This window comes from Pinus tabuliformis, chromosome 1_2, assembly GCF_031772625.1.
Source record: "Pinus tabuliformis cultivar Carrire ecotype Pingquan chromosome 1_2, CPIR1, whole genome shotgun sequence".
In the NCBI taxonomy this organism is placed as follows: domain Eukaryota; kingdom Viridiplantae; phylum Streptophyta; class Pinopsida; order Pinales; family Pinaceae; genus Pinus; species Pinus tabuliformis.
Genome location: NC_142298.1, coordinates 301,094,752 through 301,118,957, shown reverse-complemented (window position 1 = coordinate 301,118,957; position 24,206 = coordinate 301,094,752). Strand labels below are relative to the sequence as shown.

Sequence of the window (24,206 nt, the reverse complement as noted above, 5' to 3'; positions counted from 1 at the left end):
AATCTACGGAACCCCACCAGGTGCAGGGCCCGTCGGAGCACCAAGCAGAGTTGGGGCGGCCTGTTACCCAAGGAAGCCCTGCCGCCGCAGGCGCTTACAGCGACCAGAGCCGAAAGGCGAAAACCTAGCCGCGCTGTTCCTTGTACCGCACCAGCAAGAGGGGACTTACTCTTCCATTTACATAGTAAAATAGTAAAATGGATGTTAATTTACATCTGCCATTTATATGGTATATATTTTAATATCATGATATGTTTCTTTTTTTTTTTAGAGAAAAAAACATCATGGCTTTATATTAAGTGGATATAAAGGTCAAAATATACATATTCAGAAGAGACTGATTGTCATAGATGCCCAGGCCTCTATATAATGATGCAGGACTAAACCATGATAGCAGATAATACCTATCAACATTTACAAAAGAACCTTGATAAAAGAAGACACATATGAAGGAACGGTGACAAATAACAGAGACAATGGTTGTTCGAAAAGGTGATCCCATCCAAAAACAAAAAGGGAAACGATTGCTACATCCTGCGTTATGAAAAGGAAACAGAAACAGATGAAAGAGTGACCTCCGAAGACACTCCGAAGACAAAACCACTTCAGGTTCACCACCCACAGCAAAATTAATGGTATCTCATATTTTAGCAGAAGATGTTAACGGTAGGAGTCATGGCAAGCCAGAATACATTGTAGAATAGCCTGGAGAGGCTCCTTAGAATCTTGGAAGATATGCGCATTCCGCCAATTCCACAGGTGCCAGCAAGTGATAATGAACAACGATCTCCAAGAGAGGGATTGTCTGCTCCACCAGAGAAAGCCTTCCTGTACAGAAGAAAAAGAGATGAGAGGAAAAACAAAATATGTTGATAATTCGTACCAGATTGTGAGGGAAGTCGGGCATTGAAAGAACATATGCATATTTGTTTCCAAAGCATTTCGACACATGGAGCATCGACTTGGCCCCTCCCAATTTTTCCTTTGCAGATTCTCCCATGAAAGATTTTTGTTCCGGAAAAGCAACCATGAGAAGGTGATCATCTTCATCGGACATTGCGCTTTCCAAAAACAGAGAGGAAAAAGAGGAGAAGGGATTCCGGCAGCAACAGAGATCATTTCCGTGTATATGTTCTTGACGCACACAAGTTTATGAATTGACCATATGAGATTGTCCCTTGTGCCTGAGCGGGTGATTGCCAAACCGTCAAGACTCGCTTTTACCCTTACCCATAGAAGAGTCGACTGACGAGGCAGATGAAGCTCCTCCCCGAACATGATATGTTTCTTTACCAAAATAAAGATGCCACATTTTTCTATATTTGTCACAATAATGCATGTATCAATCCGGTTAGCCAATGGTTTCCATTATGGTCATCAAGATTTATGATGAATCCTCTAGCAGGTTGGCCTCATTCAGTTTCCAGAGACAATAGAGGATATCCAGAAAACATACAAGATGTTGTTCAAAATTATTCCCCTCTAGACTTTATGGGAAGGCATCATCCCGAAGATTGGTTGGTCATACCAGAATATTTTCAGCGGAAGATAAGCGGGCCCGAATTTGATTGCATAGATAATAATGAAAGTTGGATTCCAATCAGATCGACATCAGGCGAGCCATTACCAGCATCAAGCGAGCGGTGATCAGATATGGGAAATCAAGATAAGCTTTGGAGTACAATTATTACCACCAGATCAGCATCCACTACACCTCGTCTTTAATGAAGATGCTACTCATAATTATAATACCCCACGTTATATTGTACAAAGATACCAACGCCAAAAAACAGCGAATGCATTGTACCCATATTATTGTGATTGTGTGGGAATCTGACACCACATGTCAGGTGGAGTTCACGAGAGCTCTCCGTAAAAGTATTCTCTATATTAAAATAATTACACCGTAAGGCGTTCCCCTCTGAAATCAACCCCCCAAAATGTCTTTGTGTCGTAATCGTAGCCGTTAGATCTAATGTTAGACGATTGGAGAAAAATCAACCATTGATTAATAGGTTAAAGTTTTTTAGGGTTTAGAAATCAGCAGAGGGCGCGGGTGTTGAGGGGGGCGGCGGCAGACCTGCAGAGAAGGGAGGACCTGCAGAGGCGGACGTGCGTAGGCCGTTTTTTCTTGCCTCTGATGTTTCAGGTGCCTGGAGGAAGTAATGGAGTCTTTTATAAAGCTTTTTCATGTGGCTTGTAATCCTCACAGAGATTCTGGTCACCGGTTTGGGGTTCGCACCTGCTACAGAGGAGAAGGCGCTCCTCCAAAGCTACGCTACGACAGCAGCCGGGTAAGCATCCTGCTGGTTGGAAAAGATTACAGACAGTTTGGTTTCCTTCTGTAATTGTCTAGTTATATCTGTATCGGACGCTGACCGAATTAACGTAATTTCTGGTTTCTGGATTCGAATCTCAAACCATTCTAGCAATGTTTGTTATCCGCTTGTGATTGCTGCACATCCATCAGAACCTAATCAGTTTGCCATTGGGTTGACTGGGTGTTGCCTCAACAACATACAGATTCATATAGAAATTAATAAGGTGTTCCTCATCGATATCTACGCAAGAAGCTGAACTCTATATACATTATTTATGTTGGCTGCATTTGGGGCCATTGCAGTCAAATAGAAGGGTAGAAAATCATTCGTTTTTCTTCTCTGTATGAAGTAGCGTCTCCAGAATAGAGAAGACAAATAAGGGACCAAACAGGGGAGGCATAGGCAGCTTACTAAAGGCCGCAGCCAGCTGCCCTGAGCTTTGCTTCTCAGATATACTGGCTTCCTTTCCATTCACATGCGGTTCTTTCACATGATATTTTGAACTGGGTTTGAAATACACCTTTGTCGGCTGGTTCTGCTGAACGAGCCATTCTGCAATACAGACATGCAATATGAATGTAGTCAGGTTCCTAAATTTTGGAAGATATTAACTCCACAACTGGGAAATCTAATTTGACATTTTCAAGAACCACAAGGCTTTAATTTCATTGTACCAGCTTTTCTTGGATAGAACTTTTTCAGGATATTCTTACAAAGAAATTCCGCAGTTATCCACATACTCTAGGGCTTCAGTTCAGAACACAAAAATGAGACTTTTCTTTTTTGGTTAACAACCAATGAATATCTCCAATGACCTGCAATCCAAGTCTACAAATTGTTTAGTATGTGTTCTTGCTTGCACATTGCACATAGAAATTTTGCCATTAATTCTATCTTATGAAGTTTACAGCATTTGTTTAGGAAAATCCCAATACGTCAGTTTGAACCGATCATGATCCACTGCATAATTCTCGCTATATTCGCACTTAGAAGTTCAAATACACAAACTAAAACCCCAAGACATATTTGCAAGTTTAGACAGAAGACAGTACCTAGAACAAATTTGGTTTCTCAGGAAAGATATAACCAGGAGCAAAGAACTCTCATACTATCAAGGAGTGGCAGCTACTCTATAGAGTGGACCTATCAATTAAGAACATGTGTTCTGTCCTTTGAAAACAAATTTGGTTTCTCAGGAAAGATATAACCAGGAGCAAAGAAATCTCATACTATCAAGGAGTGGAAACTACTCTCTAGAGAGGACATATCAATTAAGAACATGTGTTCTGTCTTTCAAGATCACAAGTTTGAGTTGAGTGGGGGAGGTTATGTAAACCAGCATAGACTCAAATTATCACTGTGCATAGGTGATAGGGATTTCATCCATTAATTTGGTGTCTGACTAGGCCAATTTGAGTCTAGCGAGGGTAAAGTATGGACACCGGCATAGACTATGTGTTCTTTTAATAGCAACTGACTTACAGTTCTTAAGATCACATCTGTAAGTTGTGCTTGTAGCACCATTGCCAATTATGAATTTCTCATTCAAATTTTCGGTCATTCTCATTATATCATCATACATGTATAGGGCCATATCCTCCCCTCAAGAACATACAGATTCATATAGAAATTAATAAGGTGTTCCTCATCGATATCTACGCAAGAAGCTGAACTATATAGACATTATTTATGTTGGCTACATTTGGGGCCATTGCAGTCAAATAGAAGGGTAGAAAATCGTTCGTTTTTCTTCTCTGTATGAAGTAGCGTCTCCAGAATAGAGAAGACAAATAAGGGACCAAACAGGGGAGGCATAGGCGACTAACTGAAGGCCGCAGCCAGCTACCCTGAGCTTTGCTTCTCAGATATACTGGCTTCCTTTCCGTTCACATGCGGTTCTTTCACATGATATTTTGAACTGGGTTTGAAATACACCTTTGTCGGCTGGTTCTGCTGAACGAGCCATTCTGCAATACAGACATGCAATATGAATGTAGTCAGGTTCCTAAATTTTGGAAGATATTAACTCCACAACTGGGAAATCTAATTTGACATTTTCAAGGACCACAAGGCTTTAATTTCATTGTACCAGCTTTTCTTGGATAGAACTTTTTCAGGATATTCTTACAAAAAAATTCCGCAGTTATCCACATACTCTAGGGCTTCAGTTCAGAACACAAAAATGAGACTTTTCTTTTTTGGTTAACAACCAATGAATATCTCCAATGACCTGCAATCCAAGTCTACAAATTGTTTAGTATGTGTTCTTGCTTGCACATTGCACATAGAAATTTTGCCATTAATTCTATCTTATGAAGTTTACAGCATTTGTTTAGGAAAATCCCAATACGCCAGTTTGAACCGATCATGATCCACTGCATAATTCTCACTATATTCGCACTTAGAAATTCAAATACACAAACTAAAACCCCAAGACATATTTGCAAGTTTAGACAGAAGACAGTACCTAGAACAAATTTGGTTTCTTAGGAAAGATATAACCAGGAGCAAAGAACTCTCATACTATCAAGGAGTGGCAGCTACTCTATAGAGTGGACCTATCAATTAAGATCATGTGTTCTGTCCTTTGAAAACAAATTTGGTTTCTCAGGAAAGATATAACCAGGAGCAAAGAAATCTCATACTATCAAGGAGTGGCAACTACTCTCTAGAGAGGACCTATCAATTAAGAACATGTGTTCTGTCTTTCGAGATCACAAGTTTGAGTCTAGTGGGGGAGGTTATGTAAACCAGCATAGACTCAAATTATCACTGTGCATAGGTGATAGGGATTTCATCCATTAATTTGGTGTCTGACTAGGCCAATTTGAGTCTAGCGAGGGTAAAGTATGTACACCTGCATAGACTATGTGTTCTTTTAATAGCAACTGACTTACAGTTCTTAAGATCACATCTGTAAGCTGTGCTTGTAGCACCATTGCCAATTATGAATTTCTCATTCAAATTTTCGGTCATTCTCATTATATCATCATACATGTATAGGGCCATATCCTCCCCTCAAGAACATACAGATTCATATAGAAATTAATAAGGTGTTCCTCATCGATATCTACGCAAGAAGCTGAACTCTATATACATTATTTATGTTGGCTGCATTTGGGGCCATTGCAGTCAAATAGAAGGGTAGAAAATCATTCGTTTTTCTTCTCTGTATGAAGTAGCGTCTCCAGAATAGAGAAGACAAATAAGGGACCAAACAGGGGAGGCATAGGCGGCTTACTAAAGGCCGCAGCCAGCTGCCCTGAGCTTTGCTTCTCAAGTATACTGGCATCCTTTCCGTTCACATGCGGTTCTTTCACATGGTATTTTGAATTGGGTTTGAAATACACCTTTGTCGGCTGGTTCTGCTGAACGAGCCATTCTGCAATACAGACATGCAATATGAATGTAGTCAGGTTCCTAATTTTGGAAGATATTAACTCCACAACTGGGAAATCTAATTTGACATTTTCAAGAACCACAAGGCTTTAATTTCATTGTACCAGTTTTTCTTGGATAGAACTTTTTCAGGATATTCTTACAAAGAAATTCCGCAGTTATCCACATACTCTAGGGCTTCAGTTCAAAACACAAAAATGAGACTTTTCTTTTTTGGTTAACAACCAATGAATATCTCCAATGACCTGCAATCCAAGTCTACAAATTGTTTAGTATGTGTTCTTGCTTGCACATTGCACATAGAAATTTTGCCATTAATTCTATCTTATGAAGTTTACAGCATTTGTTTAGGAAAATCCCAATACGTCAGTTTGAACCGATCATGATCCACTGCATAATTCTCACTATATTCGCACTTAGAAATTCAAATACACAAACTAAAACCCCAAGACATATTTGCAAGTTTAGACAGAAGACAGTACCTAGAACAAATTTGGTTTCTCAGGAAAGATATAACCAGGAGCAAAGAACTCTCATACTATCAAGGAGTGGCAGCTACTCTATAGAGTGGACCTATCAATTAAGATCATGTGTTCTGTCCTTTGAAAACAAATTTGGTTTCTCAGGAAAGATATAACCAGGAGAAAAGAAATCTCATACTATCAAGGAGTGGCAACTACTCTGTAGAGAGGACCTATCAATTAAGAACATGTGTTCTGTCTTTCAAGATCACAAGTTTGAGTCTAGTGGGGGAGGTTATGTAAACCAGCATAGACTCAAATTATCACTGTGCATAGGTGATAGGGATTTCATCCATTAATTTGGTGTCTGACTAGGCCAATTTGAGTCTAGCGAGGGTAAAGTATGTACACCTGCATAGACTATGTAGTCAAATCATCACTGCACAGAGGTCATCTCTTGTCCCATAAACAAAGGGATTTCATCTGTTAATTCGGCCTCTGACTAGGCCTTGGCCTTAAAATTATATCATTCCTATAATTGATATCTGAATAGGCCTTGACCTTAAAATTATATTATTATGATAATTTAATTTGGAGATTTATAGTGTCTTTAAAGAATAGAAAACTAGACTAAGATTGGGCTTATTGCTCTGTTCCAGAGTCAACAGGACTAAAACTGGAACTCTTGAGCACCTGTCTCAATATACAAGACAAGTTTAGCCTCTCTCTGTAAAGAGAAGAACAGAGGAAACAAAATCGGTACTTTACAGCAAAGTTTCCACAATACATACAGAGTCTATAACTTGTATGCAGTGCCGGGATCATAACCCTCGTCTTTTTCAGGTTCATGCTATCATGGTTTGTTCTCAGAAAGTTGTGAGGATGTTGAGAAACAGTTTTATTTTAAATTGTCGTCATTCTAAGATCTGCTGTGTAAATCAATGTTGGTAAATTATCCTCATCTAAATAGCAGGGATCCCAGCTGGTCCTATTGTTTATTTTATATTGTTGTTGAGAAATTCGTGTCGATTTATATGTGCAGTGGCAATGTCTATCCGCTTGTTATTGCTGCACATCCATCAGAACCTAATCAGTTTGCCATTGGGTTGACTGGGCATTGTCTCAACACCAGGATTGTCGTTTGTTTGAAAGTTCTCCTTTGTTAAATAAGAGCACTCCCAATAGATCTCGGGATAGGTCCAGATATATTATTGTTAGAAATGTCCCTAAAAGTTCACATCACATCACAGGGCAATAGAAATGTAAGGTCTTCCCTTGCAGCTATTATGTTTTTTAGATATAGTTCTAAAAGGGAACCTTAGAAGCCTTAACCAAGACATTAGAATAACTAAAACTCACAATCTGTCTAAATTTATAATATGCCCCAGCTCTCTAGTAATTGTTCCCGTGGTATTGTTGGAGGACAGATCGATGTTTGATACTTCCAACAGTCTCTAACTCAGTTTCGAATTCCCGCAAGCTTTGTGGATAGTGTGTGTATAGTCTTTTAATAGCAACTGACTTACAGTTCTTAAGATCACATCTGTAAGCTGTGCTTGTAGCACCATTGCCAATTATGAATTTCTCATTCAAATTTTCGGTCATTCTCATTATATCATCATACATGTATAGGGCCATATCCATGTGCAATATTACAAGCCTTGGAGAACCTGGTCAGGACATGCAAGAATCTTTTAACAAGAGGCATAGATATTGATGGTAAGATGATAGCTTTACTCTGAGAAATAACAAATTTGAAATGAGGCATAACACCTTGACCCGTTTTGCTTGATGACCCTTTAGTGAATGGTTTATGTTGATTTGAAAGGTAGAGAGCGATGGTGATTACACACACTAATATCACTGAACCTAATGAGATGCAAACAATAGCTGTTGTTCACACAGAAGTTGTCCATTTACACAATCAATAGATAACACTATCAATATAATCTAAAGGATATTTAATACAAATCTATGGAATCTGATTTGTAATATCTAGTTCTGTTTTCACCTTTTGGTTGTCTGGCAGATATCCCACAAAGTCATCCAATCCAATAGCCACAGAGACCTGGATTTCCAAAAAAACTGAGGCAAAAATCGTTCCCATCAGATAAAATGTACAGACTTGACAATATCAAGAAGAAAACTGAATTTGATCTAGAAATAAAATGTGTTCATTATATCTATACCTTTCTGGGGTAAACCTTGTAAAGTTCTGTGTGACAGGAATATTCCCAGACAAATTGTTGTGGCAGAGGTTTCTGTAAAACAAATTGATCGTTTCCAGTATGAATAAGTACGAGTTGATATACGAGGATTGTTTCCTCTGTAATTTCACGATGAAATGAACAAAAAATAGCACCAATTCAGGCAAATTCTTATAGAGTAGTAAGGCTAAAGCAGTTGTTCAATTGCCATGGCATCTCCTCTGATAAACTGTTGTTATTCAGTATCCTGTATATTATCCACTTACAGAGTTATTTTCAGAATAATTGTGAGGGTATTAATAAATTGTAATTTAGGGACAATAAAGAATGTAGTAAATGATATTTATAGACAATATCCACACTAAAGAATAGTTAGACAGAAAATGAGATGCTAATATATATGTCACATAAAATGTGTAACAAAAATGAAGGTGGCATTGTTTATTTTGGGAAATGCTAATGTATTTACAAGCGTTTCAGGTATTTTTGTTCCAGGGCATGGAAGCAACCTTTAAGGAAAATCAAAGAGAAAGATGTAAAGATGGGATTATACAATGTGATACAAACCAAGTCATTTGTAGATAAATTGTAGAAGAGAAGATCTATGGTTTATATGTTAAGCTAAATGTGCAACTCTGAGTAGAAGCTATGGGTTCATACTATCACCTCAATGTACTATTATGGGTATTATTCTTCTCTTGAAATTGATGTAACTATTTTATCTCTATTTAATAATCCTCGTTGTTGTTCAGCTATGGAAATCTCTTTTGAAAAAGGGTTCAATAAGATGCTAGTGTTGTTCATGGGGCAACTCGGACTGTCAGAACTTAGACCTATGACAGCATGGAGAGGAAGAAATACTCAGAGAAAATGCAGGGTTAGATAGCCTAAAAAAATCTCTTCCTATACAGAATCCAGATTGTTGTGGAGACTTGAGGAAGGGATGGAATAACATCAAGAGAAAACTATCAAGATTCAAAACTAGTTTAGATAGACGAAGAAGGACAATAGTTTTGGTGCTGTATCTCAGGGTACAGAAACCAGAATTACAGGAATTAACAGCAGATGTGTCTGAGCAAGTTGAATTCTGCTATGTGATGAACTAGGATTTGGTGCCTATTATATTGATGAAATTTTTGTATTGAGGGTTACTTTTATTTCAGATCTTCTTTTTCCAGGTTTTTTATTAGGCAAAATGTTTGTTCTTTTAAAGTAGAAATATCATTATACTAAGAGGAATTTAGTCTTAGAAGAATTGTTTAGAGTTTAGCTTCAATAACAAAGTTCGAAGTCATTAGAATAGAGCTCATCACATCACTTAAAATAATTGAACTTGGATGAGTATGTTGTTGGTTATAAGAGCCCTATGCACATTGATGATGTACCCCAAGTTGCAGATGTGGAGAGGGCAGGTCAGATATACCATAAATTCAGAGATCAGCCAGAGGCCAAATGTCATACTGGTCATTAGCAAAAGGCTTATTCCTATCTCTCTGGAAGGAAGTACTTTTGACTGCATCCTTAGTAGCACTGGAAACTTGTGGATCATATGTAGGTCCATATTTTATAAGTGCCTTTATTCTATTTCTAGATGGAAAGAAAAAACTTGAAAGTCAAGGCTATGTGCTAGTTTGCGAATTTCTTGTGGCATAGGGTATTCATCAATCTCAAATTTGAATTTTAGAAGTATCCATTTACTAACAAAGTTCCATTCAATAAACTCAGGGCTAACACTCACACTCAGATATATTCTTTTCTTAGGAGACCAAGAAGATCAACTTCTTTTATTTCTTCACTTCTTATGTTAAATCTATTGTTTGCTGCAACTTTGTGATTGATATCAAGCAGGGGACAAATCTTGTGAGGTGTGTTTGCACTGAATGCTGGCTGATGTACTGCTTTCCATCATTTTTTATGTTTCTTGGGTTGAACCTCCAGTAACAATTCTTGTTATATTTCTCTCTAGTACAATTTCTAAATTTAATGATATCATATTGTACCAAATTTAATGATATCATGTTTGTGACTAAAGAACAACAGCAAGGTTGCTAGTGCTCAGAAATAGGCTTTTCTTTTATCTTTAATGAGTCAATATTTTCTTGGGCAGAATTTGGCAAAAGAAATTGTAAGATCGAGGCAAGCTATTCAGTGCCTTTATGAGAACAGGGCACAGCTGAATTCGATATCTACGCACCTTGGAGAAAGTGGTGGTAATTTTTTCTTTACTACTTGTTCTCGGATCATCTTGCATGCAGTTTAATCTCTGTTCTGTTATTGAATTTCTCCCTACCTTTATCTGACAATATCCATTTTTTACTATATGTCAAGCAGTTGCAAGCTAAATATGATATTAACTAATTTGTAGTTGTTGTTCAACTTTCAGCGTTGAAGGACATTTCTGGACGTTCTCTGTGTTGCTTCATCTCCGGTAACAACCTTAATCTCCTTTCCGAGTTTTTGCTTCATTTCTATTTCATCCATGGACCATGATAGAAAATCCTCTTCCATCAATTGTACATTAGCCACTGAGCAACTATAGAGTCTTACTTGAAAGCAGAAAGTGTTTTTCATATATTTAACATTATGTATATTATAGAAGTAAAAGATGAATCTTTTATCATATTGTTCAAGTTCCTTTGGAGACAATGCTTAATAGTAAGTGGGTATTATGGTATACATTTTTATTTGCTGGGGCACCCACATTTTCCTAGGATTTTATAACATAAGAAAACCTTTAAATCCCTGCAAAACCTTCCTCGTGAGGATTAGATTGTGCGGATTATGTTGGGTTTTCTTCCCGCAAAGACTATTAATTTTCATATCACTGTGCATCTTATGTTGGTTACTCACACAACCATGTTAAATACAGATACTTTGCCTTGGCCTACTCTGTTTTGTCACTGGGCAATTCAACTTTCAGCATTGAGGGACATTTCTGGGCGTTTTCTGTATTGCTTCATCTCCGGTAACAACCTTAATCTCCTTTTCGAGTTTTTGCTTCATTTCTATTTCATCCATGGACCATGACACAAAATCTTCTTCCATCAATTGTACATTAGCCACTGAGCAACTATAGAGTCTTATAAATTTCATTCAAAATTATTTCCCGATTGAAATGATTCAGTTATATATATGCTTTCTTGATAATTTAAACTTTATTCCTTTGTGTTAAACTAATGCAAAGTGGTGCCATCGTGACTGTCTTGTTTCTAGTGAACAGACTCTAGAAAATCTTAGATACAAACTTCAATAGCTTTGCTTATGTCTGTCGGAATTTTGGACTAGTCATATCCCTGTATTGATATTATATTCCACTTGGCATTTTTTTTGTCATCCACACATTAAGAAAGCGGAAAACAAATACATGCATGTACATTTACATTTAGAATGCATGCGGAAATTGATTTAGGACTTTGCGTGTGCTCTCTGCTCTATGTTGAAACAATTTCACTTCTCTTTCCTTAGTAGCTAGGATTTTCACTGCAAAAAAGAAAGTAAACGATTGTTTATCATCTTAGATTGCATATTTAGGAATTGTATATGTACATCACGCGATCAACCTTAAAGGCAAACTTCTTAATAAAGATCAACTGTAAAATACATTTCAATAAACATAAAAACGCTTTGGAACCTAACACACACCATTTAGAAGTCTAGGCTAGAGACGTGTTCCAGCGTCGTAAAGCCTGGTAACTATCACTTTCATCGTAAGTTGGGTGATTCCTCCTCTTTGAAATGACAAGTGCCAGTACGGACTTGTGCTCCCACGTACCGTTGAGTATATATTGGGAGACCACAGTAGGCTATATCCTTTATCCTTAGGAAGCCGTGTCTGCTTCCCTATCGATCGCAATGCACTGAACACAACATTCGGGAAGATTGACTGCCGTACCATAAAAAGTATTCTGCAGTTTTGCAATTGGTTTGGTAATCCCCCTGTCTAGATATCCAGAGTAGTCACTTTCGTTCCTTTTCAGACTCCTTAAAAGAAAAGGACCATCTGAGCACTTGTCACTTCAGGCTCGTTAAAAATCGAAGGCGACTAGAGTCATCTTTAGCTTTTTCTCGACTCTTAAAAATTGAAAAAGAAAATTGTGTCAAAGTGTCATAAAATTTATTTAAATCGAAATAACCTCACTGTTCCCTCGTTGGTCTTAGGGTGAGAAAATGGAGTCCACCAATCAAGGATTTCCCCTTGGAGGAATCCTGCTCCCTTTTCCTCTAGGGGAGATGTTGGTGCACCTCATATGGCTACATTGTCCCTTCCAGGGCTTGCAATTGGCTTGCCAATATGCTTTTTCTCGACCTCTGCCGTTCAAAACACCGTGATTCTTGAACAATCAACTCAGCAACCAGATGATACTAGAGTTACCCAAATCGAAGGCAACTAGAATCATCTTTAGCTTTTTCTCGGCTCTTAAAAATTGAAAAAGCAAGTTGTGTCAAAGTGTCATAAAATTTATTCAAATCGGAATAACATCATTGCTCCCTCGTTGGTCTCAGTTTGACAAAATGGAGTCCAGCAATCAAGGATTTCCCCTTGGGGGAATCCTACTCCCTTTTCCTCTAGGGGAGATGTTGGTGTACCTCATATGGCTACATTGTCCCTTCCAGGGCTTGCACTTCGCCTGCTGGTATGGATTTTCTCGACCTCTGTCGTTCAAAACACCATGATTCTTGGGCAATCAAATCAGCAACCAGATGATACTAGAGTTACCCCCAAACCTTCTATTTCATTTGTTTCTCCCTCTCCTTCCTCTGCGCTTCGTGGAAGTATGCTTAAAAAAAATGATTGTATAAAAGTTGTTGTAATAAATATCTTTCTTCATTATGTTTACAAGCTTAGATTCCCACTCATTTAGAAAAAAACTGAACATGCTTCTTTCCCTTTTCCCTTTAATTTATATTTTCTCAAGAATGTTGTAGGAATGTAATGAATTTTAAACATCTTACGCGAAGAAAAAAACATTTTTGTGTTTTGTTTTGTACCAGAAAATGACAACAAACCTTACTGAAAATGCAATTTCCTCAATGTTATCTGGATCAACTCATATTCAACCATACCTACAAATTGTTGAACTTGAGCCAATACAATCAATGCAAAATTCAACTCCACGATATCGTACTGCAATTTCAGACGGAACACATAAGAAACGCATCATGCTTCCAAAAGATTTCAATGATCTCGTAGCAATAGGCTTGCTACAAAAGGGTTCTATTATAAATGTTAAAAGTTGGACTACCTCAGCTATTGGTCCTTCAACGTAAGTTTGTTATAAATTTCTTTTTTCAAATTTAACATTTTTTATTTATAACACAACTGCTTCTAACAGTTATTCCTTTGACTCTCATTTGTCGTGTAGGTCTATAAAGCTAATAAACTTTGAAATATCTACTTCATTTGCACCCTTAATTGGCAATCCAAAAACTATGAGTATCCCCATCACATCTGATGAAAACACTCCATCCTCATCGGATCCACATCCTCCATCAAAAAGACACTGCCCTCTTCCAACTACTCCAACTCCGTCCGTTCTACCAGTTCAAATTCCCATCAAATCGTTAAACCCTTACCACTCAAACTGGTGCATAAAAGGATATGTCCAAAGGAAAACAGCTCTTCGACAATTTCAGAATCAATATGGACCCGGTAAAGTGTTTGGTTTTGACCTGTTCGATATAGAGGGTGGAGAAATACATATTACATGTTTCAACAATGTCGCAGATTATTTTTTCGACAAAATCCAAAATGGAAATGTCTACATTGTCTCTAAAGGGAATGTAAAAATGACTAATAAGCAATACAACCACTTGAACAATGACTGGGAAATTTTGTTGAATGCAACATCTACCATAGAACATGTTGCCAACGAAAAAAAACATAATCCAACAGTGTGATTCAATATAAAATCAATTGATGATATCAGAACAACAAACGTCAACTCCATTGTTGATATTCTTGGTGTTGTCACAGACATTTCCAGTGTATGCACTATACGTAGAAAAGACGGCTCTGAAGTCAATAAACAAACAGTACAGCTTCGAGACATGTCAGGGTATAGCATAGATGCAATCTTTTGGGGAGATAATTTTAATGCCGTGTCACAGGAAATCTCCTCCCTATGTGCTACAGGAAATAACCCCATCATTGCAATCAAATCTACACGTGTTGGAGAATTTAATGGAAAAAATATCGGCACTACAACGAGATCCATTGTTCTTGTAGATCCTGACATTGAAGAGGCCCATGCACTAAAGTCGTGGTTTAAAACATAAGGTTCGACTGCAGCTTCTACATCTTTGACAACAAGATCTCCTTTTGGCCACCAACAAAAAAAAATAACAATTGCTGACATTTACAGTATGGATTCCTTAGAGAAACCAACATTTTTCCAATTAAAGGGCACAATAACAAAAATTGGTATGGATATTTTTTACTACATTTCTTGCCCGTCGATTGTTGGTGAGAAAAAATGAATGAAAAAACTTATTCCACAAAATACAGGGATGTGGTTCTGTCCAAAATGCAACGCTGAAGTAAGCGACTGTGATTACAGATACTTATTGAAAATCGACATACAAGATCACACTGGTGAATTGGATTCAACTATTGCTTTCGAAGACGCGGGCTCTACAATTCTTGGAAATAATGCCAAAGACTTCTATCTATTATCTTCAGATCCAGAACCGATCAAGGAAATTGTCTCTAGAGCTCTATGGACAGATCATATCTTCACACTATCGGTGAAGACAGAAACTTTTAAAGAAGTCCCATGATTGAAATGCGTTATCATAAAAGAAGAAAAACTACATTTCACGACAAAATGCAACAACATCCTTCGAGAAATTCAGAGCATCTCGACATTGTAGATAAATATTGCAAAATGTATTCCTTGCTTTTTGGCAATTCCTATTGTCCAATTTTATAAATACAACTTTACAAGATATATTGTTGCATGTCTTCTTATGAAATTTTCTTTTATACCATTGAAATAAATATTCGTTCTCCATTGTATCTAGCATTATGTGAGTAGACAAAATCACATTTTTTTTTCCTTTTAACAGCTTTACACATGAAACTACCTACATGTATGCAAAAAAAAATACTAATACGTTCTTTCAAAAACATTTCTCAAATAAAAAAATTCACATGGCACTGTTCAGAACTTAGATTTTTTTCCCCTTCTTTCGCTTTCACTTTCATTTTTTACCCTTCTTTCACTTTCATACAATAACATGGTTGTTGTCTCCAAATAACATTCTTCTTTTCCCCTCCCTTGCTTATAGGTACCATAAATTTTGTGAATGGCTTCTTCTTCTAATAATGAACGTGCTCGAAGATACTATGCAACAAATAAAGAACGAATAAATGCACGACGCCGTGAGCTTTACCAAGCAAAAAAAAACATCATAGAATGTCAAAAACACAAAAAACAAAAGGGTGACCAATCTTCCTCGTCTGAAATGGCCCACCCTGAAAACAATCCTCCCTTGCAATTATCAGACTCTTTATCTTCTCAGCAAACCTCTCAAACAAATACATCCATGCCTCATTGCCCTAACCCCTCCTTTGCACATGCTTTCAACAACGTTTATATTGATCAAGCACATCGAGATTTCCATTCAAAGCTTGATAAACTTCCACCTAAATGCCCATGCTCCATTTGTCTTTAATCATATCCTGGAATACATATCCGCAATTCCAACCACATGTATTGCTGCTCCAGATGCGTCTCTGAAACAAAGGGTCATCGCTTCTCATTATCAAACAACATGGACACTGGCCCTCAACCAGCTACCCTTACGTCTCTTTCACAAATAGAAGAAATGCTCATTGCTAGGGTTAACCCTATACTGCAGGTAACACATGCACGTGGTGGCCAGTATAAATACAGTGGCCACACAATTTGTTTTCCTCAAGACATTACAAAAATCGCAAACATGTTGCCACGACGTGTTGAGCACTTGGACATCCTAATTGTCACGCGTCATAGTAATGACCATAAGGCTTATGATTTCATTGTCAGTAGACATCGCGTTCTCGCTGCATTGGAATACAAATTGGCTAATGACCCATACTATAAGAATGTTCGTATTGATTCCAACGCACTGGCATCCTTACCAGCAATCCCCACCGATGTCTCCTCCTCCCTTCACCATTCCAATACTACAGAAACCATTGTCCGCCTTCCACTTGAACCACCCCATGAGCTCACCGAAGATTTCACAGACCCATCCGCTGGCCAAACATCATCGTTCGTACCCATCATACCTAATACAAATACAGAAATCCAAGAAATCCGCCATTATTTGCATGCTTACAACCACCAATCTGATACTACAATTGAGTGGCCAACAATTGGTTTATCGCCAGTCAATGAATACAACACAGAAGGTCTACTCTCTATGGCTTTCCCTGCCCTTTTCCCGACAGGCGCTGCAATGCCAAATCAGCCAAGAATGAAAGCAGTGCAGTTACATGAATATGCACTTCATCTCATACGTTACTATGATAATAGATTTGGAAGCCACCCACGCTTTCGTTATTACATATATAATCTCATGATGCGACATCGCAGTCAAGCAACAGCGTCGATTTTTGTGAATAAAAACATCACAGATAACTTTCCAATATCTACTCAAGATCTAAACATTCGATTAGAACAATTTCCAGATGAGCAATTGGCAGAGCAAGTCATGCGATTCGGTAGCTCTTTACGTGGAATAAGGTCATTTTGGCACAAAGCTAAAAATGAACTAATGGACATGATATCTCAACTCGGTTGCCCGATGTTCTTCTTCACATTAAGTGCAGCTGATACAAAATGGCCTGATCTTCATGCAGTCATGCCCGGATGTCTTCCTACTGATATTGCAAAACAACAAAAGTGGAGAAATGATAACATTATCTCTAACCCACATTTAACATCACTATATATGCACCATAGATTCACAACATTTCGTGAGATTATCTTAGAGAAACACTTGAATACAAAAGATTACTGGTACAGGTACGCATTCTACCGCATTTTTTTTCCTCCAAGAACTCTAAACAACATTCCTCACCTATTGCAAAATTATCTTACAAAAACGCATACTTGTTAGGTATGAATGGCAACATAGGGGATCTGCGCACATCCATGGTTTCCTTTGGATAGAAAATGCACCTAATATGGATAATCTCAACTGGGAAGACACAGAAGCAGTCGATATTACAAGGCAGTTCTTCGACAAATATATTTCCGCTTGGAACCCTCGTGCTCCTTCGACTTCAAACCAACCAAATGCTTGGAAAAATCCCGAAGACCCTTGCCTATTGTCCACACCGCAAATCTTCAAAACCAATCCTTTCAGTGACTATGAACAGCTCGTCAATTGTGTTGAACGTCACAAAAAATGCTCAGAAAGCACGTGCCTAAGAAAAAATGGATCCTCACTCCAATGTCGTTATAAAGCACCGTGGGAATTACATCCAAAATCGACCTTATTCATTGATTCCAATGGCCAAAAAACATACACCCCTGCTCGCAACGACGATCGACTCAATAGCCATAACCCAACCATCCTATCTATTTGGCGTGCAAATGTTGACTGCCAACCAGTACTCTCCATACACGCTGTACAAAAATATATAGCCAAATATGCATCCAAAGCAGAAAAAAAATCTGAAAGCTTCCACCACATGCTACTTAGAATTGTCCTGGCTTCACCCATTGCTGACCCAGCAACATCCGCATTTCGAAAATTTCTTGCAGAAACCCTTGTTGATCGTGACATTGGAGCACAAGAAACCTACCATATGCTGCAAAAATTACCATTAACATTATGTAGTCGGCCATTCATTTCTTTAAATGTAAACCAAAAAATTCTTATGCGCCTTCCACAAACGAACACCACCTCCACTACATCCCCACACTTCATAGATACATATATCCAGCGCCCTTCTACCCTAGAGTCCACATCACTCATAGAATTGGCAAGATCTTGGTCATATGATCCTCGTCGCAAACAAACAAATGGAAACAAAGGCCTACAAAAGCAATTGTTCGGGTCATACCACGTTACTCCTCCATACCATCCACAACAGAACCTTGCTACGCTGACTTTTGCAGTGTTGAACTTATGCTATACAAACCTTTTCGCCATATCGTACAAGATATAGGAGATTCTGCTGCAGAATTCATCGCAAATTGGCAAACATTTCGTCCATTCTACAATCCTTGGCATCAACACCTCACACTATCTGATATTGAATCTGTCACAAATGATACCTCAACTATAAATGAAGCCAATCCAACAGACACCATGGAAATAAATGAATGGGAATTACTTTCCCAATTACACCCTACAAATGAGCTTCTCATAAACGACCTTGACATGCTTGGTCTTCGTGGCTTTGATGACACCCATAACTGGAATCATACCACTATCCCATTGGATCTACAAAATAATGCAATATAATTCATTGAGAATAGCCGCTCCATCCACCGCATTCTTCAAACACATCAACATACCCTGCCGACCCTTACTACATTATCTCCAATGCAAAGAAAAGCTCTAAATATTATTTTTAATCATTTTGCTAGGAAGGATTATTTACCCGCTCTCAGAATGATAATACAAGGCACTGCTGGTACGGGAAAATCCCTCCTTATTAATTGCATCAAAGATATGCTCATAGGCCTTGCAAGCCTGCAACCTTCACCGATCATGCTCCTCGCCCCTATAGGGGTTGCTTCCTTCAACATACAAGCATCGACAATCCATTCTGCTTTGCACCTTCCTATAAAGGATCTTATGCCGTTAGAAGGTAATGCTCTTGAAAAATTCCAAGAAGAACTCAGGCATATAAGATACATACTAATCGATGAAATGAGCTTCATTGGGCCAAAGCTTCTCAGCCATATTGATGAACGTCTTCGCAAGGCATTTCCCCACCAAAGAAACACTCCTTTCGGTGGTTGTTCCATAATATTGGTTGGTGATCTTGGTCAGCTACCACTCGTCAAAGACATACCTCTATATGCAGGGACGAGCCACGGAAGCGCACTATGGAACACCTTCAACACAGTCATCACATTAGACACAATATTTCGTCAACAAGGCGACGACATCGCACAGGTTACTTTCAGGAACATTCTCCAGAACATTAGAGATGCAAATCCAACAATCAATGACTACAACGTACACATGTCGTGCACAAATTCCTTTTTATCAGAAGAAGAAATATGTTCATTCCATGATTCCATGCATCTATTTCCAACAAATGCTCAAACAATGGTCCATAATAAGCAAATGATGAAATCTCTAAACACTCCTATCGCACGATCCATTGCTGAAGATGACAACACATATTCCAGTGTTCCTCTGAAGACGAGCAACTTGAGCGAATTGTATTGCTATGCAATGGCGAAAAAGTTATGTTGACTTCCAACCTTTGGGTTTCAGCTGGTCTTGTTAATGGTTCCCTTGGAAAAATTGTAACCATCTTTTACAAAGAATCAACTACACCACCACAAATTCCAACATTTGTTGTCGTAGATTTTCCCAAGTACATTGGGCCTCCTTGGGATGAAAGAAACCCCACTCACTTGCCTATTCCAGCAGTAAAAAGAAATGGTTGTGCACAAATTCCACTGAAGATGGCTTGGGCTTTAACCATACATAAATCTCGAGGTATGACACTTCCAAAAGCAACAATTGACATTGGAAAAACAGAACGTCACGGTATCACATTCACCGCTATTTCAAGAGTGCCTTCTCTACAAGATCTCCGGATTAACCCTGCATTCAGTTTTGATCGTTACAGTAAAATGAAGGACAAAAAAAACATTGCTCGCAGAAAACACGCAGAAGAAATTCTCCGTTCAATGCCGCCTCCAGATAATCTGCTCCAACCCATACTTTGACATCAACAAAATGTTTCCTCCATTTATTTACCTCATTCTATTTCATAACATACTTTTCATATCTTTCAACAACAACCAACCTTAATCAATATTAGTAAATAAGCAAATATTAGAATGTCTTTATATTATCTGTACATCTCATTCTAACCTTTTCTTTCTTTTGCAACAGGCCACATGGGCTCAGAAATAACATACCTGCACAACTACATGTAGATTGGCAAGCAAAAAAACTGCATCTCCAGTTGTGCATTAACCTCCAATGGTGTTCAATATGCCGTTATTCACCATGCATCTTCCACTAACAATATATGAATCCCCATAGCAAAGGTAACTTCATTACCATTCATTCCAGATTCATTTTAACACAACTCACCTGCAAAGTATTACTAATAAATTTCTGCAGCTGATTTACATATTACTAATTCTAACAAAATATACATTTTGCAGGTCCATTACTGCTTCTTCAGGTCTTCGCTACCTCCACCATGTTTTCGTACAACTTCAAATATGGAATGACAAGCACAATGTTCTTTAGACTATTATATTCCTTCTCGAACCTCTTTTGTTACAATTCACTGTTTGTATTTTCCATTTCAAACTTGAAAAAGGATGTTTCAAGATCAAATACCGTTTTCATGGTTTGTTTCCTCACAACTATTTGTGTTTTCCATTTCAAACTTTAAAAAGGATGTTACAACACACTATTTGTATTTTCCATTTCAAACTTTAAAAAGGATGTTACAATACACTATTTGTATTTTCCATTTCACACTTAAAAAAGGATGTTTCAACATCAAATACCATTTTGATAGTTTATGTCCTCACAACTATTTGTGTTTCCCATTTCAAACTTAAAAAGGGATGTTTCAAGATCAATACCATTTTGATAGTTTATGTCCTCACAACCATTTCATTGTCAATGGGTTTTAACATATTTTGTTTACAAAATCAATTGACTTTAATGATTATAATACATGTTTTCAATATATCTTCATATTAATTTAATTTTCCATTTGAATAATGATTTCTTAAATAGCCCTTTCCAAATCAATATGGTTGCCCGGTTGTTGTTCGCATATTAATTTAATTTCCCATTTGAATAATGATTTCTTAAATAGCCCTTTCCAAATCAATATGGTTGCCCGGTTGTTGTTCGCATGGATTCATTCATTTATCTTCACCTTTAACTCCACAATTTTTACCAACTACAAACAAAGGTCTCTAAATAGGTTCAATGCATATTTATGGCTACTTGCATTCCATTTCAACGGTTTTAGGCATCGCTCCCTCAAATTAAAACTCGAATTCATCGACCCTTGCTTTCAAAAAAGCCCGCAAAAGCCTATTCACGTTTCAATATTCTTCCACACACTATGCCTTACGGCGTTTCCTTTGCAACATTAGGTGCAAATGCTAGTTAAGATTCTCGGAGGCTTTCCGTAAAAAGCATCTCCTGTGTAATTACTTTAAGTCTGTCGGCCAGTGAGGCCCCGAATAAATATAAAATGGTCATACTCCCATTTCAAAAGAGATTCTCTATATGTCATCTCATCTTGCTTTCGGCTACCGACAGAGAATCTTGGCCCCATCCTGATGTGCAGACGTCTCCTCCTCGTGAGTTACCCGAAAGCAAAGGGTGGACAGCTATTAGATTCCTGTGGCTTGGCGCGCCTTTCCCTCATTCCTATATGTATGAGGGTGAACGCCGAGAGAGGCATTCTGTCAGGTCCCCAATTTTCTTTTGTTAAATTGGTCGGGTGTGGCACCACCTAAGTAATTAACATTCACCATTGTTACATTATTTTACGAACTACGCTTTAACATTCATCATCAAGCATGAATAACATATTAATGTGCAGAAACCATTAATATAATAACACCATAGAACAATAGGAGAACAACATCACATGTATAATAATCTTTTATTATATGAGAGAATTTTGTACAATGACCGGGAGTATAACTCGACCGACGTTATACCCAAGTTGGGCGCCCATCCGTGCAAGAGCGCACGGTGGTCTCACCACAACTTAACCAAAATACAATACAAGTCTTCTTTGCTGAGTTGGGCGGGCTCGCCCGTGCGCGACCCACTGCCCAAACACAACCCAAAACTCGCCTTAACACTTCAGCGGGCGAGCGCCTTAGAACACCCTCCACCTACGCCTTCGTCTACCCAACGTTTATGTCAAAGTCATCATGCAGCCATGCCCAGCGGGCGGGCACATAGCTCGTACCTATACCGCGCTTCACCTCTAACTCTCGCACCTTGTGTTGAGATCAAGTGCGAACTGCGATGGTGAAAATGCCATCCTCCATCGTATGTTTATATGCTTGTGTGCGTGGAGGTCGCGACCTCGGCCGACCTTTCTACCTATCTGTCCAACCGTCGCGTCTAAGCCATCGTTCAATGTCTTTGGAGGTCGGCCCGCCCATGGTGCGGGACCACCCCTCAATCCATCTGTCGTTTGCCATTGCTCTCGGTCAGCTCATGGTGTGATGAGTTCCCCAACTCGCCCTATGAAACATGGTATGCCAACATCGCCTATATAACCTATATTTCGTCCTTGGTTGCTCCACGCTCAGTTTTCATGACTTAGTCGCATCGCGTAGCGGGTGGAGTGCACGCCCGGTCGCCTGTCGACCGCAGGGAGTTACATCCTCCCCCACTCGAAATCATTGTCGCCCTCGACAATCCCGACTGCCTCAGTATCTTTCGTTCATACTTCACAATCTTCTTCTTCCATCTCCAAAGCGAGTCCTCTGATTCCCAGCTTTCTTCCTCCGGTGCATTCTTCCATCTGACAAGATACTCCCATTTCATGTGACAACCAATCCCTGTAGTTCTGTAGCTCAAAATCTTATCCAACTCCAGTCCTGGCTTGTCCACAATCTCGGTTGGTTCTCTCGGTGGTTCAGCTCTCTCTGGATGATCAGCATCAAGTCTACATCTCTTCAACTGACTCATGTGAAAAACTGGATGCTTCATGTGCATATGGTGCGGAAGCTCCAGCTCATAAGCAACTTCCCCCACTCTCTTCTTCACTCGGAATGGTCCCTCATATTGTCGTGTCAGTTTGCTCGCAGTCCCCTTGGCTGACTGAAACTGCTCCCCAGTAATCCTGAGAAACACCATATCTCCCACACTGAAGTGCGCATCCCGTCTTCCTCGATCAACCCATTTCTTCATTCTCCTTGCAGCTTCGTGCAAGCGCAACCGTGCCAACTCCAAGGTCTCATCCCAAGCCTTCATGAGCTTCTTCGCATGAGGACTCCTCAAAAAACCACCTATCAGTACAGTATGCGGTGCAACCAGCATCTGCCCATTCACCAACTCAAATGGAATGTACCCCATCACAGAACTCTTTTGAATATTGTAACTGAACTGAGCAATATCCAAGAGTTCAGGCCAATTCTTCTGATCAGTCGTCACATAATGTCTCAAGTAATCCTCCAGCAATGCGTTGATCCTCTCGGTCTGCCCATCTGTCTATGGATGGTAACTCGAACTCATCAACAACTCTGTCCCGACTAACTTGAAAAATGTGGTCCAAAATCTTCCTGTAAAACACGAATCTCTATCCGACACGATGCTTAATGGCATCCCCCAATACTTGACTATGTTCTTAAAAAACAACTCCGCAATCCGCTCGGCTCCACAAGGCATCTTTGTAGGAACAAAGACAACATACTTGGAAAAACGATCAACCACGACCATAATCCCATTATACCCCTGAACCTGTGGCAACTGAGTAATGAAGTCCATCGAGACACTCATCCATGGCCTCTCAGGAATCGGTAAAGGCTGCAACAGTCCTCCTTGTCTCTGATTATCCGAATTGTCATGCTGACAAATGATGCACGTATGTACATACTCCTCCACATCCTCTCGCATCTTCTCCCAAAAGA

The 24,206-nt window shown here is 38.8% G+C and overlaps 3 protein-coding genes across 3 annotated transcripts; 1 reads left to right on the top strand and 2 right to left on the bottom strand.

Moving 5' to 3' along the window:
- The first annotated feature begins 2,127 nt into the window (after positions 1-2,127).
- LOC149205542 (uncharacterized) lies at positions 2,128-21,106 on the top strand. The gene is made up of 6 exons (XM_089393490.1): positions 2,128-2,294; positions 10,496-10,598; positions 10,772-10,816; positions 11,258-11,353; positions 20,467-20,624; positions 20,745-21,106. Exons 1-5 carry the CDS (start codon positions 2,166-2,168, stop codon positions 20,508-20,510), a joined length of 417 nt encoding a protein of 138 aa, XP_089249616.1. The 5' UTR covers positions 2,128-2,165; the 3' UTR covers positions 20,511-20,624; positions 20,745-21,106.
- Positions 2,525-3,283, bottom strand: LOC149205544 (uncharacterized). Its single transcript, XM_089393489.1, has 2 exons — positions 2,996-3,283; positions 2,525-2,873 (listed from the first exon to the last, which is right to left on the bottom strand). The coding sequence occupies exons 1-2, from the start codon at positions 3,057-3,059 to the stop codon at positions 2,644-2,646; spliced, it is 294 nt and encodes a 97-aa protein (XP_089249615.1). The 5' UTR covers positions 3,060-3,283; the 3' UTR covers positions 2,525-2,643.
- LOC149205543 (uncharacterized) lies at positions 5,337-6,309 on the bottom strand. Its single transcript, XM_089393488.1, has 2 exons — positions 5,825-6,309; positions 5,337-5,703 (listed from the first exon to the last, which is right to left on the bottom strand). Exons 1-2 carry the CDS (start codon positions 5,886-5,888, stop codon positions 5,474-5,476), a joined length of 294 nt encoding a protein of 97 aa, XP_089249614.1. The 5' UTR covers positions 5,889-6,309; the 3' UTR covers positions 5,337-5,473.
- Positions 21,107-24,206: the final 3,100 nt, after the last annotated feature.